At 41.1% G+C, this 20,652-nt stretch overlaps 1 protein-coding gene across 1 annotated transcript in view; it reads left to right on the top strand.

The window, feature by feature from the left end:
- Positions 1–1,221: 1,221 nt before the first annotated feature.
- Positions 1,222–20,652, top strand: part of LOC146162512 (cysteine-rich motor neuron 1 protein-like) — a 60,421-nt gene continuing 40,990 nt past the window's right edge. The window contains exons 1-3 of the mRNA XM_083385451.1: positions 1,222–1,822; positions 5,573–5,718; positions 14,985–15,146. Of these exons, the coding sequence (XP_083241577.1) occupies positions 1,677–1,822; positions 5,573–5,718; positions 14,985–15,146 (454 nt within the window). The 5' untranslated portion in view covers positions 1,222–1,676. The remainder of the gene's footprint in view (positions 1,823–5,572; positions 5,719–14,984; positions 15,147–20,652) is intronic.

Genomic DNA, 20,652 nt, shown 5'->3' with positions numbered 1-20,652 from the left:
GTCAGCAGAAATTCAGTTGTAAATACAAATTCGATGGAATTACTTTTCAGCGTTTTGCCTGGTGCGTTAGGTTGGTTTAAGGCAAGCGGCACTCTCCAATACAAGTGTGATAAACACGTGCTAAATTTGCTGAATTTAGCACGGGGTCGCGTCGAAGTTCAGCCGAGTTAATTATTAAAATAGATAACAGTTGAAAAACAGTCACGAGTTGGTCAGTACGAACGGTGATTTGGCAAAAAAGCCAGCATTTGATTTTCAGGTGGTCTGCCGTTGGCCTGCTTAAAATGAGGTTTCGCCAGCTTAATAATATAATGGGAGCTAGGGTGCTGTGCACGCAAGGCACACGGGCCAGTGGCAGCCGCAGCGCCGTGTGTCGTTTTTATGATTCATTGAATAAATATGGCGACAATGAAAATGCGCTAAGTGCCTTGGTTCAATATTCGCCTGTGGTGCCATAACAGTGGCGACCAAACAGAGGGCGGCGACGAGCCCCGACTGCCATGATTTAATTCGCGTCACGGTCAGTTGCAAACGGCTTTCGATCAAAAACGACTGAATAAACCGTAATTGGACTTGCGGGCCGGCGCAAGAATGACACGACGTGAGACGCCGGAATCGTACTGAATATAGGCGCTGACAAAAGCATTTTTTTCTTGTGTGTTCCTGTCGTTGCTTCTCTAAAGGCGCCTGCGCATTGTGCCCGGACTTCGATTAAAATTTCATTCGCAATTAGTGAATAGTTTTGACGCCTTGTTTGTTCACCTGTGCGTGTTTTTCTGCCAGTTGCAAAATCTAGTTGGTAAATAAGTTGGAATGTGCCTTTTACTTTTAACACAAGTCGTTTCTAACTTTTTCGGCTGATAACAAAAAACAAAAAATATTCGCGATTGAATTGAATTGAATTGAAATTTCACAATCAACGCAAATACCTTAACTTTAAGTTATTTTTAAGGGAAAGTGTGTATCAAATCTTGCATTGTAAGAATACAAACAGGTTATTTTGAAAAAAATTACAAAATTTTACGTCGCGACACCCAGTGAAGGACCGCCGCTTTACTGTTATGCTGGCATTTCTACATAAGCTATTACCTAGAACGAGCGAAAACATATTTACCTGTTCATTTCCAAAATCGCGTTTCATGGTAACTGTTGTAATAACACGACCGGGCTCCAGGTTTAAATCAGCACAGAGTTCAGTGAAATCTGTAGACGCGAGTCAATGACTGAGTGAGTGGGTTGTTTATTTTTTCTCTAAGTGTCCTATAGTGACACAAGAATTGCGCAATCGACCTTTTAGCGTAAATGTTGATTCGGTGACGCGACGATTTTACATGTTTTCTCAGTTTTTTCGCGCTGTACAACCCATTTTTTTTGTCGTTTCCAGAAACAAAAGAAACTGTTGTTAGTAAAAACGAAATTGCAGGTGCGATTGCCTCGCGTTAATCTCACTTTTTCGCTCTCTCTCTATCTCTTCCGTTTTAATCCGGCAGTGCGTATTGACCGCGTACTCAGCTAAACCGGAATTTTCCTGCGACAAGGCTGATTCTTTGGCCCGGGAACGGATTAAAAGCTCGCGAGATCATCAACGAGTAAAGAAGACAGAAAACAACAAACAGCCAGCAGCACCAGCGGCTCTGCTCGGATACATACAACACATACACACGCGCAAGCAAGGCATGGAGCTACGGCGCTTTACCTGCCTGGCCTTTGAGGTACTCCTAGTGGCCGCCCTGGCCAGCGCCATGAGCTGCGCCCCCTGCGACCGAGAAGAATGCGGGGACTTACCCACGTGCGACGGGGGCCTGGTGCCGGACCCTTGCGAGTAAGTTGCTTTTTTGAAAAGTGGTGTTCGGTATGTTTCCGTTAAATGGGACGTTTTTGTATTAAACTACTGGCAAAAACTGCACAAAAGTGTCCTCCTTGACGTTCTTAGGTATACTATGCACGGATCTGTAATGTAGATTAATAATAAATGTCAGAGCCAAAGAGGTCAAGTAAATCGACTCGTCTTGTTAAAGACTTGCTTTTTGTTAGCAAGTCGTGTTTGTTCTGTTTCCGTTAACGGGGACGTTTTTGTATTGGACTATGGGCAATAACTGTAGAAAAGCGCCCTGCTTAATGTTATTAGGTACACACGGATCTGTAATGTAAATTAATAATGAATGTAAGGCCCAAATAGGTCAAGTAAATCGACATCATCTTGATAAAGACGTTTCGATACGCATTTGTACCGTCACCAGTTGAGGTGTTAAGCGTTTTCGTTTTGTTTTTCTTAACCGGAACGTTTTTGTATTGGACTACAGCTGAAACTGTAAAAAACGCCCTCCTTGACTGTTTGAAATTAATGTTATCTGCGTTTTCGAGTGGTTGAAGGCGATTTCATTTCTCTTAGGTTTTAATCAACTGGTAGTTTTTTTATGTGGAAAACCGTAAGGTATTGAACCGTTAAAATAGCCCCGTATAAATTTTATACCACAAACTATATATATTCCTTTTAAAACATTGTTGTATCCAAAACGATGTACTTTTTGACTTTAAACTCAGAAAAGTTGTTTATTACTAAAAGACAACACTATAGATCTATCGAAATATCCACCCGGATGTCGTAACCTCCGGTAAAGAACCAAATTTATCTTAAAATGGGTAACTTTCCGAAAACACCTGTACTTTACCCCTGATTTAATCGTATACTAACGCGACATTGATGTGAACCACAGAAATGTTGATGATCTCAACGATATAAAGCTGTGAACCAAAATACCAGTCGTTTTGGAGATAAGAACAACATGTTTGTGTTATCGTTCATGCTTGTTTTGGTAATGTACATTGTACAACCATATAGCAGACAAATTTTAGGACTAAAAAATAGAATTACCTCATTCAAATATTGATTGTTAGTAATTCGTCACAGTACCAAGTCGACGTGTTAATATTTTTTGAATCTATATTTATCCGTGGAATGGGCACAAAAATACTATACCAAATTAAACGCGAAAGCGAATAAATTTGCACTGTATTTACCTAATTGGAAACAACTATAGTAAATGAATTTATTATTTCCACAATTAAAATAAATAAATAAAGAGTTTGTGAAAACGTGATTTACTTGGAAAGAAGGCAATGTGTCATAGACTCATAACAAGTAATGTGAAATTGCTATTTGACGGAGCTTGGTATCAGTTTAAATCACCACCGTGAAGAATTGGGGATTCGGTTTTCACGAAATGGAGATCCATAATAAACGGTGGTGCGTTTCAGCAAATGAAAGTTCTCCGAAATGTAAATCGGCGCCTAAGCTGCGGAAAATCGTAAATTCGCCTGTTAAACGTGACTAATATCTCCACCCGTTTATTTTTTTCGTGCTATGAACGTCTATAAAAGGGCGCAGAATCGGTCTGAATCACAGGAGACAAGTCGCATGCGAGCGATTAGATCTTCATTCGTTGTTTGTGTATTTGAAAAAGCAATAAGCGACCTTTTCTAATGTTACCCCGAACTTTGTTTTTCTGGAGTTGTTTTACAACCTATACGCATTAAATATGTTTTTCATTGAAGTTCTTACAATAAACTCTGTTCTTATCTCGAAAGAAAAATAGATTATATTCCGCTGTGATTTTTCGACGAAAAAATCAATTGAAAACCAAAGCTAGCCGGCTGTTTTCGTTTAAATTCTTGATCGCATGACTGTTTTTAGACTCAGTCCATGTTTTTGGTTTCAGTTAGGTCTGTTGTCAAAATCTTTCCGGTCCGGTCGTCGTTAATAGCCACTCTCCGATCGCCAATTAGAAGCTGTAAACCCGTACTTTCACCTCGGGTATAAGTGCACGTTCTTAGGCGGATCGGAGGTAAAGTATCGAGCTCGGTACGCCTTTACATTCACATCTGTACATTGGCCCTTGTTTGATTAAGGCAGGCGACCGGTAATGGCAGCTCTCTTATGCTTTGACACGTCCTTAGTAAAAAGACCGCGCTCGACTGTACTTAGCAAACAGGTGCAATAATAATTAGCGCCGCTTGCTTAATGTCCCGTCCATCCGCCAGCGCCATTACACCGAGCATTAGCCTTTACCGACTTGTACAGCCTCGGGGCTTGGCAGCCTCAAATTCCTCGTTCTACTTGGATGTCTCCAACCTGTACAGAACGCCAGCTATATAGGCCTGTGTGCCTTAAAACGCCAAGACAGCGTGTTCTGTTGTGTTGTGTTTTTCTTGTGGCGTGAAATTCGTAAACCGCGCCACTCCTTAAAAAATTTGCAAATATTTTGTAACGATTAATCGCCATCCGTCGATATGAGCCCTAGGTGTTCTTCTTCTGTTATGGCCTTTTTCATACTCTGCTATTTGATCTCTGTAGATTCAATTCCTCTTTGTACAAATCACCACATTTTATGGTCCGGGTGCGTTGAAGAGAAATATTGCATGGTGGATAATTTAAATTAATGAAAATTGACGTTTTTATTAAGGAAACGATATATTAAGTGCCCTTAACTTTCCACAAGTTCAAAGAGTCCTATCGTCTAACTTTTCTACAGTTTTTTTCACACAAGGTAATCCTATACTAATTGACTATATTCCCTATATAACGTTCTTGAGCGATGATAAGCCTTTGCCTTTAGTCCTACCTTTACTGGATTAAGTGGCCAGGTGGTCGTGGCTCACCAATCATCGTCTTCAAACACCGCCTTCCAATTAGAGTTGTCTCAAATACACTTTTCGCCGGTGAAATGACATGCTAAATACGTTGTCGTTACCAGGGCGGTAGGTAACTCGATTCCCCGTAAAACACCCCGTAAAATTCAGGTTCCAACGCGGGACCCCTGAAGTGTAGCGGCCCATAAAACCCCCGGTGCCCTTGCGTTCTCAGTTATCGCCCGTTATCGACTCTGTTCTGGCATTGGTTTCTTTTAAAAGGTTTTCAAAATACCGCAAATGTGCCTTAAGCTTCTTTGAAGACATTTCGACTAATTCCGCCGGATACTTGGCAGCTTGGGTCTTCAGTATATTAACACAATCAAACCAATATAGGGACGAACCTAGTTTTTATAGGACACAGAAGGCTAAGAAAAGCGCAAATTTCAAGAACGGTGTTAAACCTTCATACCGAAACAGTATTTTAAACTTTTCTACCAACATATTTTCATTTTAGAACAGAAAACTGCAGTTGGTTTGTAGTATTATATAATTTGTAAACATATGCAGTTAACATATGGCAAGTAACCAGTATTACATCTTACACTAATAATGTTAAAATAACCTGAAGATAAACAAAGTTATTTTATCGCTTTTCCAACTTAAATAAAATGTTTTGAAATATTTTGGTTCATAGCTACATTTGTCGTATTTAAAAGCCAAAATTCAGGTGGCACTGGTACCAAACAAACAACGTCTTAACAGTGGTTCACTAAAGCACCTTCACAATGAAACAACAATTTTTTTTTCACAGTGCCATTTGAGCTATTTTAGCAACTAGTTTCATTCTGTAAAAATCTCAAGCTGTCGCCTTAGACGACAAACGTGTTTTATATTGCTTGTTATGTGGAGTGTACCATTAACCCAACCCACTGTTAATCAGATGCTGCTACGTGTGCGCCAAGCAGGACGGCAAGGCCTGTGGTGGTCCATTCGGAAGTCACGGTCAGTGCGACATGAACTTGAGCTGCATCATTAGCCCGGCGCCTGGACAGCTGGTGACCGGCAATGAAGAGGGCGTATGCAAACGTGAGTTGTTTTGGTGTGTTCTATTTTTACTGTAAGTTTGCAGTTGAAACACAGGATGTTGAAAGGGTGTAACAAAGCGGAAAACATGACTGACAATTATTCGGTTTGTAGGTGTGCACACGTAAGGTATACAGGTTGCTTCCGTTAACGCTTGCTGGCGTTGCTTTTCTTTTCGCAAAAATTTAGAAAAAAAACAAACATTTAAAATGTTACATGACAAATCTTTCGATTGGTGAAAATGTATATTACAAGCACGGAAACTTTTTTATTCTTTTAACTTAAAGTGCCTTCCACTCGAAATCTTTTTTTTCATTTTGTTCTTTGTTTCCGCTAGTTTCAGTTTCGTTTCTTTTTGGATTCCTTGTTTATGTGACGTTGGATGTCGGACAATTTTCCGATCTGTGTAAGTTTGAACCAAAAAGATGTAATTCGGTCCGGTGTCTGTGCTAAAAAGTTGTATTTAAATGTAGCTTTCGGTTAGCCGTACTTCATTTATTCAAGGTGAGTCGTTTCACCTGCTTAACAGGTTTTACTGCGATTGGATGTAGACTGCTGAAGAGGTTTCTTGGCCTTAGACGAACTGAATAAAAAACGCCTTATCTAGTTATACATTGTCCGTGTCGTTTCTAAATTAACATAAACACTCACAAAAACGGTATTTTCTCATTTGCGCTTTATCAAAACACAGATTACCAACATAATGGTTGAAAACGTGCTTGTATCATCCCGGCAGCTTAACACTGCGATTGTTCCAAGTTCGACTTCCATTGGTGACGTCACAACCACGCATTGTTCCGCGACAATTTTCTTCCCACCCGAAAAAAGTAATCGCGCTCAGCCAGATAATCGGTAATTGTCCGACAAAGTAGGCCGAAGTATGGCCGATTTTCGCCTTAGGCCAGTGCGCCTGAACTTGAAAAACGTTTTTTTGTGTCCAGCCTTGGTGGTGACTGACTTTTCTCCAGGTTGAAGTGTTTATTTGTGGATAACATTGGAGGTTTCACGTCGCGCTGAATCCCTTCGAACTCGGTTTTCGTTTTGTGTTGAAGTTTTTGCCTCGTTAAACAACTGCGTCCACTCTTTGGTAATCCCGAAACGCGTTTACGCAATGTACAGTGGTTGAAATAACGTCATATCGGTAGTTTTACGGAAAAACTGTTTTTCGATTAAAACGTATCATCTCGCATGTTTCGAACAAAAGACTACAATCCCGTAATCTTTTAAACCTAAGGTGTCGAAGTCTATTGCGGTGAAAAAAACTTTGGCCTAGAAAGATTTTGTAATTGTAAGCTAGTCTAATTTGTAGCATAGACGTTAGCTTAGTATACCAACTTGTAATGAATGTCCTTACTAGCACAAGCTGCCACTGACCTTTCCAGTGTAATGTGAATTTAGCGACGGTATATGCCTGCTATATAAGCAGTCTTCTACCCAATAAAAAGTACTTCTTTCTGAAGTGACCATATCAACTGACCAATTCCACAAAGTAGGCTTTCGTGTTTAAAGCCGTGTCCAAGCGCCAAGTAACCGATTGACCACTTGAGTTAATCTTAAACTAACGGCGATGTCCAGTACTTTTTGTCAGGCCTGCGCAACAAATGACCGCGATTGAAGACCATTTTACGGGATGTGATTATTTTTTTTTTGCAATATTTCCAAATATATTGGAAGTACGTTCCTTCACACTTTCATAGGTGACCGTTTTAATTTTATTTTTGTCTTAACTTAGTGATATCTGGTATTATACCGCATTATACACACGTTACATTAGTCACAACGTTGGTAACACTCAGTGGGCGAAACTCATTGTCTCTTGTCCGGGTGGCATTTTGCCTTCTACATATGTGTTTTATGCTCTTTGAACATCAAGGCAAACTAGAAAGCCACCTCAAAAGCAGTCTCCTTCTTTTTAAGTCTTATTTTGATGCCGTTTTCGCACAGTCTAGTTGTCACTGCGGCCAGGATGAAAAAAGTGAGCTAAAGCGTCCTTTGAAGAGTCCTGGTAAGCCTAGGTTTTTGGCGTCTGGCGTTACAAGGGCCTGCGTCCGGTATCTTTCGACGCTCTGGCCGCCCAGTGTAATCCGTGTTTGCGCTAGCGCGGTGGTCCGACAGTTCCGACACATTCCGACACGCCCGAGCCTAGCATTTCCCGATTAACTAATTACGTAAATCATCGCACGATATCGTGAGCTTTGTCGTTTTCAGTGCGCAAGTTCGATTTAGCACCTTTAGCCATATAGGAACGCAAATGGCCTTTTTCGCTCACGTTTTAAAGGGTCTTGAAATTTGGCTAACAACAAGGTTTGTCCTGTTGTTGATTCTAAAATCTATTAAAATCACAAAACAGCTAAAATGATCTAAACATGTAAATGTTTTTTTGCAATTGCAACTTGCAAGTAATGTACTGCCGTTGTTGGGAAAATTACTCTTGGGCCATGTTATTTATATCAGAAGAATATTGTTAATTGTAATTTTAAAGCACTTACTGTTGTTTAACGAAATGACTCATGAAGGCATGAATTTTATTTTAAGTGTTATTGGCATTTGAAATTTCAGGGATTACCCTTTTTGACGTTGATTAAAAAATGACTCACAAAACCATCAAACAATCTAAAACAATTGCTGTTATTGGCTGAACACCTCGTTGACGCCTTTAAATCTAAAAAAAACTTCGCAATGATTTGATTGTTGTTTAAATGTTCCTGATGATAAATTGGCAGCAATTCGAAATATGCCGTCAGTCAAGCCTTCCTTTTGTGTTTTACGTCCGTCAACCGGCCACGTCTTTATCCCTCCAAACTAAATTGGCGTCGGACATCGGAAGCGATTCGAAACGACAGTATATCGACACAGTAGGTGGCTGGTTTACACAAGAGTCAAAAGCGACCGTTGTGCGATTCACAACAATACAACCCGGTCTTTACACGCGCTTAGGCGATCAACGTAGCGTGTCCGTTTTCGGACCTACAAATGCCCATCTTCTCTGCTGACGCGCTCGTCATATTCGCTCGCCGAAATGACGTGTTGTCAGGAGTCGGCCATTCGCGCACATACCCGGCAGTTCACCGTCTAGGATTAGCGGTCTCCTCCAAATCCACCTACTCCGTCAATGCGTGATCTGTCTGCGACGAGTGACTACCGCATTGCGCATGCGCGGTTTTGCCGTTGTTTTTGTGTTAACGAACTGTTTTTTTCAAGATAAGTATATAATCAAGATACAATTTTTCAGTACTGTCGATACCCGATCTCTAATTGTATCATTCAGTTTTCGTCCGATACTATGGTGGTATTGGTGATGATCCAAACACATATTTACACAGGCATTTTAACAATGGATTCTAATCCAACGCAGCGATTTCTACTTTAAAAGTTTAATTTTTAGAGTAAACTAAACGAACAACTGAACGTGGCAACTAGTTTAACGGTTTAACTATGATTTGTAGCGGTAAAGCTAATTTTGACTTTATCTCCTAATAAAGTTGTTTTGAAAGTATTGTTTCATAATTATTGCCTATTAAACATAGAAATGACGCCATTCGGTATCGTATCGTACGAGCGTACATTTTGTCCAAAATATCGGGAATCGGAATGGAACGCAAAGTATCGGACATCTTGTATTCATCGGAAAGTTAACCGGAGACGCGCGCTATGCGGCTTTGCATTACGAAGGCAAAAACTTGCGCGGTCAAAAACGCTTCAAGGCTCGTCAGGTTGCGAACAGGAAACCGTTTCCAAAAACAATCGCCCTGCGGTGTTCCTAGCTGACAGCTCCTAGCTTCCCTTCGCCATAGTGCAGGCAGGCTGGGCAAAAAACAAAACAGCAGCTGATTTGTATTTCGAGGCAATAAACATTTGCACCAAACGGGGGTCTTTCGTTTCGCGCTCCAAATAAGCCATGGTCGGAAAACGTTTTTTGTCTCGGCCCAAAATGTTATTTTTAGAGCTATTAAAAGCCCATTACAAAAATAGGGGGGATCCTGGATTTTTGTCGGTTGGAAATGCAAATTTTTTGAATGACGTCACAAAGTTACGTCACAAGACAATTAATCTTAAAAACATTTGTAGTTTTCGAACGAAGTTCCGCCCTAATATGTAGCTAAAACAGTCAAAATATTGCGATAATTTGTTTTAACTTGACGAAACTTCTATTAAAAGGATACGCGAAGCACGAGGCTCGATAAAACCACATTTCAAAAAACAGCTCGCGGCCCACTCAAAGTGGCTAAAAAGGCCCACAGTTTGCCGACCACTGATGTAGGCGCACGTCAGTAGGTGAATACCTTGGCGCCTAAAACAAGCGAATTGACGCAATGCGACGGTATAGAGACGAATCACAGCAAGGCTTAGCGCAGCCGGGCGCTTCGGGCCTGTGTTTTGGATACAAGCACTCAGCGAAAGGTTCGCTTCTAGCCTCGCCCGCGTGCGCAAATAAAGGCCCCTGGCCACACGCCGCCCGTAAGCCTCGGGAGCCGCATCCCTAAGCCGGTCGACTTCGGTTTTCGCGCTGCTCCTTTGTTTCCGTTTGTGGGCCCCTTTGTCAGCGCGCTGTTTTGTCAATACGTCATTCGATACACAAAAGGCAGCAGCGAACAAATCGCCGCATTCCTACAAGGACACTTGAAAAGGTATTTTATTGGTGCAGTGGTTTCAAACTGCGCTTTACTGCCCTATGGGTGCATTGTAAGGTTCCAAATGGCTCAAAGCTTCTTTCTGGCCCTCCTTTCGACAGGAACGCCCCTTCATTCATGTAGGAATTTTGCTGAGTCTATTTTGACACTACTCTAAACACTCACTGTAAAACAGTTGTTCGGCGGCTGTTACAACTCGATGCGATCGCCTTCGGCCTTTTGTCCGACCGATGTACGCACAAGGAAAGGTGATAGCCTGCTGGCCTGAACCCCATCGTTGCTGTCTCGTGGGTTGCCTGCATCCTAAATGCTGTCGTTTGGCGTAGGTTTGCGTCCACCAAATATTAATACACACAGTTTGGCTGGCTGCAGCCAAATCTACCGATCAATTTTTTGTTTTTAAGCCAGCTTTCGGATTTAGCGTTTTAGTTGCTGTTTGTTATTGAATTATTGGTGTTAATATTCGGTTGTTTTAATCTAGGAACTGCTATGTTTAAATACCATTTTTAGTTTATAAGCAATCGGACGATTTTTATCAAGTTTTACAATTATGTTTTAATTCATGTCACTTTGGCTATCATCGTAAAAAATATATGTCAGCTTTATGTTTTACGGCTTTAATGCAACAGCCCTTCGTAAAAAAATATACAAGTGTCCAAATCAACCTAAATCCGTTTTTTTCGCGGTAAAAGTCGTTGTTTCACACCGCGTTTAAAAATCTGTTGCTGTTGTTGGATAAACTTTTGAAAACACGATAGAGCCAATTCGCCTTGACGAATTTCAGGCCACGCAACGCGCTCTCATCTCAATACTTGAGCTTCTGTATAGGGTTCAAATGGGCTCGAGAAGATGGTATTTCGTTTTTATTTTGTGGCAACGGTGCGATTTATCGCTTGTTGAGCGGCTCAATCTCCGTGAGCGAGCGATCGCGGCGATTCGGCACGCAACTTGGACTTTTTATCTGCACCGTGACATGGCGCCGACACGCCAAGGTCACCCGCGCCAACGCTCAAGGTCATTTATTGCGTTCCGCGCGCTCCTCTTCAGGTTTTGCGCCCGCACAGACCTTTTGCCGATTCACCGAACTTCGCAGTTTTTTTGTCGCCACAGATCGCGCGGCGAGATCTGAAAGAGCACGTGTTTCAAGGTCGTTTCGCAGCCGCCGCCAAGGTCGTTCGGGTTGTCCTGGCAAATTTGTCGCACACAAATTAAACCGTTACACTTCTGGAAAATAGAGGTTGTCGCGTGCGGCGTTCTCCCGTGATATACAGCGCTACCGTTCATGCCCGATTGCCCGTCCAAGCGAAATTAATAGTAAATTTCTTAACGCCAGCAGTTCAAAACACTGACGACCCTAAACATTGTGACTCAAACCAATTCTCCTCCGGGTTTCATTCAAAAGCGCATCGCAATAAGTCAGAGGTTCTTTACTGGGGTCCGTTAACCCCGTGGGGGTATGTGAACTAGTTTTAGAGGATCCATGGAGGCCTAATTGAAATCTTGATGTGTAATTTAAAAGTGATTTTTTTTTTTTTTTTTTTTTTTTTATCAGAAAGGTGATAATTTGAAAAAACGCTAATTTATTCGTTTTATGACATCAGCACTTGGTCCATGCAAAACAAAAATATATTTTGGGGGTCCGCGTTAAAAAAAGTGAAAAACCCGGCTTTGAGGGTTCACATCTTTCTAAAAGTAAAATGCAATTGAAAGCTGCAGTCAGGGTCTTTCAAATTAAGATCCCCGCGAACCCCTGGGAGTCCGTAAGGTATTTTTAAAAGCCATCGACTGATTCATTAAATTAAATAAGCTGAATCGCATCCTTCTTACTAAGCTTGAACAATAAATAAATAATTTGACAGCCTGTTTGAAAAAGGCATGTTGTTTGCTGATTTTAAAGTGGGAAAGAAGCGCTGATTTTAACGAGAAGTGCTGATTAAGTGGGAAACAGTTTTACCGTAAATTGTTTATTTTTTACAGTTTTTAAACGTAATTGGACTTTTCGTTGTTTTAAAAAATGGCGAAAAACTTTGACATTCACCCAACTAAGCTTTTATTTGTTAAAAGCCCAAATCCGATTTGTTGTTCAAGTCCGAGCGCATACCTCACGGGCTCAAGAATGTTCCGCATTTAAATTTTAAGGTATGCGCCAAAGCGCATTCTCGTAAACGATGTAAGCTCCCTCCACGGTATTTATAGCTTTACGAAGGCCCGTTTACCCTGGCCGGTTTAAAAAGCAGGTAATTTCTGTGTTTTCTTCCTTGTTAGCGGGACTGTTTTACTTGTTTTCCTGCTACACTTTATAGAAAAAAGGATTTGATTGGTATATGTGCATACGGCCAAGGACTGCTTATCAGATTGTTGCACTTTACGATGTAGAAACTTTAAGCTGTTTTTCATAAAAAAACTACAAGAAGCCGTATGAGGGTCACCCATATGATTTTACACTCTGCTTTTGAGCAAATTTTACTATATGGTTATAATTTATCCAACCCACCATTGGATAAGCCTTTACATGAGTGGTTCTTGCTTTTAAATCACCAAACTATTGTCGCACCCCCTTCTAGAATTGCTTAAATACCAAAACCATTGTAATTTTATTTTTCTACAAGTAACTGATAATACATTAGCACAGTAACAGAATGTCGGTTAGTTTTACATTTAACTGAGCAAATATATAAATTACACTAATAAATTTCGCCCCTTGGAACAGTTCTCGCACCCCTTGGGGATAGGAACACCCCTGGTTAAGTAACCCTGATCTACACCAATGCCAAATAACACCAAAAACAAAAATCGCCAAATTTTCTTGACCGTGATTGTCCGCCAAGCCGGTCAAAAGTTAGAAAAAAGAGCGGCCCGAAAAAAGAAAGCTTGGGCCGAAAAAAAAGCGGCCGCGGCCGTTCCAGGGGCGAGAGAGTGATTTGTTGTTCAACATCGTGCGCGTCTAACTGTTGTGCGTTGCTCAGGCGGCCCAACCTGCAATTTGTTGTCTGAAAAGCAGCAAATCCCACTGGCGAAATGCGATAAGGCTTGAATCGTCGATCGCTTGCGTGCAAGGCCCTTTCCTCGGTCGCGCTTCGTTGCACACGGCCCGCCGCCCGCCGCATTTTTTTAACGGTTTTAATTTTTTTTCTTGCCTTTTTTATCGCCGTCGTCAGCACCCGGTATTTGCGTTGAGAAAACGCGACTCGAGGCTCTACGCGACGGTTTCTCCTTCGAAAACTCTATGTTTGTCCATCTGCTTTGTTGAGCCTGTGTATAATGTCACAAAACCAGAGGTAAACTTGAAATGAACATTGGATAACCTCAAACTGTATCATTTCTAATCAACAGCGGCGAGATTATGTGTTTAAAATGCGACTTTTCGTACAATTCTTCAACTAATAATTCTGTATTTGCCAAAAAACAACAAACTTATGTGATTTGGATTTCAAATAAAGATAAAAAAAACTATTTTCGTCCTTAATGTAGGTAAGCCGGAAACAGAACAAATTAACACATATTAAGTTAAGAATAGGCCTATATGCAATATGACCTTATGCGAGCCAAATGTATACAGCAGCGGGCAACAGGGAAAGCTTCATCCTTGAAATATCTCGTTTTCTAATAGTGCCCGTCGGGGTTGAAAAAATTTCACAAAACGGGGTGAAAAAGGGTCCAGTGGCGTTCACATCGTGATATGGCGACCTTCCCGCAGATTTTTGGCAAGCTGCCCGTCGTACAGCATAAGCTTTAGTTGTGTTGGTTTAAGGCGCTACGATTCGATGACAGGTATTTATAGACGGGTGCGAGCGGCGCACGGCACTGAACGATATAACTCGCCCACTTGTTTGCACTGGCGATCTAATTTCGGCCCAAGGACACCGCCGCTTTTGCTTCCGTCTTAAAAATGCCGCCCCGAAAATGAACCGCGTTAAAACCATTCTCAGGAGTGTTGGATGTTTAAATCGGCGCGTGGTAGTAGTTGACAAGAGCTAAGAAATCGTTTTAAGCAAAATACTCTGCCTTTTAGATGGTCCAATACAATTGATAGGGGTTTCTGTTTCTAAAAGTATGATTTTTAAACGGAATGATATAGTGCCTCTTAGTCGGGACTAATTCAGGATTTTTATGCAATTGAAAAACGTATATAATTATACTAAAGAAAACGAAGGCAAAGGGTTTGCGCGAAACGCGAAAATACATTTAAAAAAACCAAAAAATTGAGGTAAATTTGCCCACAGATTTATTGCTCTACAGAAATCCAGTAAAAATTTGAAGTGAAGCACAAAAACAAGGCGTTTGTGTTGTTTAAAATCTTGGTTGTACTTAAATAGGTGTCACTTAGGTTATAACGACCCTGTTTTTAATACCGGTACGGTACATTTTGGCCCTCGCACCTAATTTATAAAAGAGTCGGCGGCCCAGATAATTTATGTTGGCGGACCGAAGCTCATTGCAAGATACAAACTTTGGAAAACCAACTTTGCTAACTGAGTTAAACACAGCTAAAATGGTTAAAAAGCCATCAAATAAACCCGTTGCCATTATTTTCTGCAGCTGCTCGTTCGCTACAGGCTGTTGTAAGAATGAAACTCTTGAAACGAAATTTGTTAAATGTTTAAAACACCACTAACCCCATACCGTTCTTTTCCGCAGCTGTCGACACGATAAAGTCAACCGACGTGTGCCAGTTCAGCTTGTACGACGGCTGCGACATCGTGGGCGGGATATGCGAATGCAAGCGAGTTAATGCCTGCTACAACCCACACCGCTTCCAGAACGTGCACCAATGTCAGCTCTTCATTGCTAAGGAGGAAGGTAAGAGCTTATGCCGATGATCAGGGGCGACAAACTCAATTGATTTAGGTTGGGTTATAATTTTCGAGAAAGTTCGTTTGTACAAAGTTTTGCTCCCGTCTATAAGTAGGGATGTCGCACGTCTCCCAAATTGGCACATATTAGGTTAAAAAGTAGCCCTATAAGCAACATGGAATTACGTTAACTGGAAAACAGGACAGCCGTGGGCAAACATGAAAAATCCATCCTCGTACATCTCGTTTCGTACTTCAACCGATATTAAATGATCGGAGAATATACCCGATGCCAAGTGCTAGGATCGCTACTGGCTATGGGATGCCAAATTTGTATAGGAGTGTCAAGCGGTGTTTTTTAACCCAACGCAGTGATTTCTATACTTTGAAAAATTAGTTTGTTAAAAACCTGTAGGTTGACATGGAGGTAATTGGACTTGTAGAAATACTTCACTGCACGTGAAGAAGAAGGTTAGGAATCCCTGCAAGGCGTTAAAAAACACTGCTTAAACCCCTATACAAATTTCGCATCGGATTAATGCTTAGGCAACCGTGCTGAGGTCTTTTTTGTCAGTTTAGATACCCACACACGCCCCAAATAGCTTCGATGTTTTATTCAAGCCCCAGCAAAATAATGCTGTCACGTGTTCGCCTCGCCCCAGCCGAAATTCCAAGTATGCCAAAATCCGCTTTCACGCCTGTGTATTATAAGCGCGGGGACAAGACAAGCCTTTTTGTGTGCGCTTTGTTAAAACCCTTACGACCCTGCAGCAAGAGCTCAGAATGCTCTCGTGATGCGCACTCAATCTAATGGCAACGAGCAATAAGCACTGTTGTGGTGTTTGTGGCAATCTGACTGTGTATGGTAAGAAGATTTCTCCTCGCCCTCAAACAGAATTATAGAATCATTGTATTTGAATAAGAGATTGATGATGCTTTGTTTTGTGGTGTAATATTTTTGTCCTATAAGTGACTGACTTTGATTAAGACAGGAAAGTCTAAAGTTTACTGTCGTGTTGTTTGCCTCGTTCGACGTGGTTAAGTTTTACAGTTTCCCTTGTCTGGCTGTTGTTTGGCAAATTAAGAATACAATAGCCCTGTGGTATTGCTGCGACACATAAAACGACGTCGATTAAGAAAGTACAAAGCCTGGTAAGACATAGATTTCTACATGGTTGCGAAAAGAGCTCAAAAACAAGAAAGTTTTCCAAAGATTTAGCGACAACAAATTAAATACGTATTTTTTTACAAGCACTTCGTTTCTAAAGTTGATGTTTTTATCTTAATCAAGTTAAAGTTCTCAAGCTATTCTTAAAATTGTCCTTGTTCAACCTACCTCTACGCCATGCTTATTTGAAGATGTTTGCACTTAACGTTTAAAATTCGTCAGCAGACTGTTTTTGTTTTGGTTCGTTTGGTCTTTTTTACAACAAAGCTTGTTGTTTTCACCATTTGGCCAAAACAAATTTCACATGGCTTCTTAAAAAGAAAAAGGGCTTTTCCGTTTCTGTGCCCCAGATTTCCAATAAGAGTTCTGCAAAACAAGAAAATCGGCCACGTAACGTATTCTGGACCCTTATGGCTTTTCCATTTGTCAAGTGCCCTTCGTAGGCAGCTGACAAGAGTCATAAGTCGGGCCTTTGTGGCGGCGCCTTGTCCGGAATTCTGTTCACTTAGCCGGGAGCGAAAGGGTATTAGCGCGTGTATTGTACACCTCTTGCTCTCCGACCCGGGCGAACGTGTTTATCGGATTATCTTTGCTTCGGCCAAGTTTTGACTGCCTTCCATATACATCTTTCCCCCCGTCGACAAATAGAAACCTTTTAGCCGAAACAACATTTTCAATGTCCGCCTTTTGAGCAATCGTTTCAAATTTCGAGCTCAATGCGCCACCCCCACATTTACGTTTAACGTACGTTGTCAACTTCTTTAGCTTGCTGCACACTTGAAATTTCAGAGCAAAATTCGCGCGACACTTTCTGCAAAACAGTATAACATGATATAGCTTGGTAATAAATTGCAAAGCCAAAAGGATAGAGTTGGCATTCTGATTAAGACGTTTCGTTTTTGTCTTTGCAATATTTTATTAAGCTACATTACAGCTCCGTGCATAGTGCACCAAAGTATATAGTAACATAACTTAGCATTCGCGCTTAATACACAACTAGAAAAATAGATGAATATCATACATTTTATCAGCTTATTAGATTATGTACATTCAAGTCTCGCTTTGGTGCTCACATATATTAGTAATGCAGGTTAGTTTCCAAACATTCTAGAAGTTTCGCGGCAAAATTACAAATCTCACGCGACACACTTGTGTTTGCGAATCACCGCTGGTCATTATCGCCCAACTCAGCTTAAGCCACAGTTTTATTTACAGCGTTATCAGCCGGCCTTAATTGGGCTCCTCGGCGACTAGATGCGAGCACTTGATTACTAAAGCCGAAACTTCCAGTGGGGATGTAAACACTTGAGCAAATTCTTGGCAGTTGAAGGCAATCGGGCCACTCAGTCTGTTTTTTAAGCCTGTATACCCACTCGACATATCGCGCCGTTCTACGGCATCCGATATCTCTCTTGACCAAATCAAGTGCCCAAGAGGCAAATACACTCATGACTAGAGATTGCAGCCTGTCGTTGCCACGGGGTTTAATTTGGAGCCTTGAATGTTTGCTATCCTCCAACGGGAAAATAAGCGCTATTTCAACCCATTTTTTGAACCTAAAATACCGTAGTTGTTAGTATTTCAACTGAGGTGCCTTTGATTTGCGATATAAAGTTCCGTACTTATTTAGAACCTACTTAAGTGTCTTTGACTTTTACGGAAAACGTAATGTCACGAACTGTGCGACATGTTCCTATTGTATGTCGTGTCTTTACGTTTTACCGAGAAGAGCTGCTGCCGATATCGAATTACGAAAACAGAAAAGCCCGTTGTTGTATTTCAGAAAGCGATAGCTTTGTTTGAAGTATAGCGTTTCATTCTTTGTGTTGTGATCCGACTCCAGATGATTCGGTGTAACTTTCGCCCTAAGCTGAAACGCATTCTGTCGATGAGTTTGCATTGTTGTTTTTTTGGTATACTGAGATCATCGCTGATTTGCTGAAATCAATCCATTAAGGACAACAACGGAATTGATAAACCGCGACAAGGTTGTGTAACTTATCTTAAGTTACCCACTGGTGTCCCTGGTTCTCTGTCATATTAGTTTGGCCTCAACTTAACGGAAATAATGTCCGATAATCGTGATTAATTGCGATACAGATACCCGATATTTTTCCGTAAAGTACAACCGTTCGTTTCGATATCAAATAAATTCATCACTGTGGCGAAACACTTCGAGTTGATAAAATCCTAATGTACTTATTGAAATTTCCGGTAGTTTGGCTAAAATGTGAGTGTTGATAAGCTAGGCTACTTTTGACTGTTATTTCACTACTTATTATGGAATTTTCTATTTTGAGAGTGCGTTGGATCACAATTAATGGCAGAAACGCACACTTGCATTTTGTATCGGATCGGATATCGGCCACCCCCAACTTGTTAACACAACCCTTTTCTCCAGAAAAAAAGCAGTCGCTACAGTAGCTCATAATCGAGAGCGTTACAAAGGTTACCTGAGCATCAGCAGAAGCATATATATAGGTATGCGGGAATAGGCCGCACGCTTCGCGTTTATACTGTAAAAAAATATTGATTTTCAAGGCGTTGGCGTCTCCTCCGCGAAGGCAGGTGTGCTCGCGCGCGAACGCACGCGTGTGTGTGTGTGTGCTTTGGTGCGCTTGTGTGTGCTTTAACCCTTTGGCGACGGAGGCCCGTGTTGTGACGACAAGGGCGCGTCGATTAAAAACAGCTCCTGTTTTTTGTCCCCGTTTTTGTTGCATTTTTTGTCACAACTTATCATTCTGAACTTAACCAAAAAAAAACATTTTTGCCTGAAGATAAAAGGAATTTAAAATCCGGTAAATCATTTTATGCTTGAATAAAAAATTGCTCTACAACATATAATTCAAACAAGTTTGGGCGAATTCCCCACCCACCCACCCCCAAAAAGGAAAATGTGGTTTAAGACAGTTGGCGGTTGTTGCCCACATTAACTTATTAACTTACCAAAATAGGGATAAAAATGTCTAAATCGCAACCGGCTGGCACAAAGTTGGGGCGAGAATTGAACTCGCGCCCTATGGAACATTGTGTGAAAAATGCGCAAAAGATTTAACTGTTAAAAGTACCGCACCAAAATTTTATTGGAAATAGGAATCTCTAAGCTCATACAGAAGTGGGTAGCATTCTGAACGTATCGAATATCTCTTTATTCATTCTCAACATCATCGAAATGTTTAAAATGCTATACCGACTTCTTATATGTGCTTTGACATTCTTAGTACGTCTTACCCAGCGATTATGCTCTTAATAGGAATCTCTTTAAAATATCCATGCTAGTCCCAATCGAAAAAAAAGAGCGAATTGAGCTTTGAATCTATGGAACTTCGGGCTAATCTAATACCGCTGTTCAGTAGATTTTCTTCACATCAAGGCATCATGTTGTTGCTTACAACCAAGCGGGTTATATGCCGTAAGAGCTAATAAACGCCCTGTCGTATTTGTTCATCATAAAACCCCTGCCATTCGTACCGGGGCGTTTTAAGAGGCAGCAGCAGCAGCAGACACGTGCTTTAACAGCCCCATTTATGCGTGTGTGTGTGGTATGGGGTTATGGGGCTATGGGGCTTTACGATTTTCACCGCGTACGCTTAATATCGTACTAAACGAGTTTTTACGATCGAGTGTAACTGAACTGACGACTAATACAACCTCTTATATATAAACTGCTACTAGGCTTGTTTTTTTATTAGTGCAACCTCTTATATATACTGATACAAGTTCCCGTTTAGTCCAATAAGTTAACCGTTAGCTGCCGTTACGTTATGCGTTATTTCTTGCAACAAAGTCACCGCCTCGTCGCTTTCTTTTGCGTCTGGGAAACGTCGCGATTGCGTAAGGCGACTGAAATACGACACCGTCGCCTCTGGATTTTAACTTGCGGTGGTTGTCGTTACACGCCCTGCTGTTGACAGTGTCTACAGAATACAGTTGCTTGCCTGTGTAATCTGGACATCAAATTCGAAAGATTGATTCTGCGGGCACACTTAAACAAAATTTGGCTCCTACGGAAGCTTTTTATCCGCTTTAGAAACCCATTAACCCTACATTTTGCGATCTGTTCGTTTTGAACCGACGAGATTTGCATTGTGCGCGTATGACGTAACAAAGTGGGTTTGTTCTTTATGAATCGACAATTATAAAAGATGACTTTCACTATACGTAAGCTCTTAAACGATCAGGTTTGGACATATACTTGGCATTGATTGTTTTTTTTAAATAATAAGCAAATGGTATGAACAATTGCTATATGAAAATTTAGTTGCTATATTTGTGGAATTCAAAACCTGTAAATCAGGTAGTATTTGTGAAAAATACATACCACACTGAAATACCGACAAGCTTT

This window comes from Ascidiella aspersa, chromosome 3 (assembly GCF_963924565.1).
Source record: "Ascidiella aspersa chromosome 3, kaAscAspe10.2, whole genome shotgun sequence".
In the NCBI taxonomy this organism is placed as follows: domain Eukaryota; kingdom Metazoa; phylum Chordata; class Ascidiacea; order Phlebobranchia; family Ascidiidae; genus Ascidiella; species Ascidiella aspersa.
The sequence above is the reverse complement of the archived record's forward strand: the minus strand, read 5'-3'. Positions and strand labels throughout refer to the sequence as shown.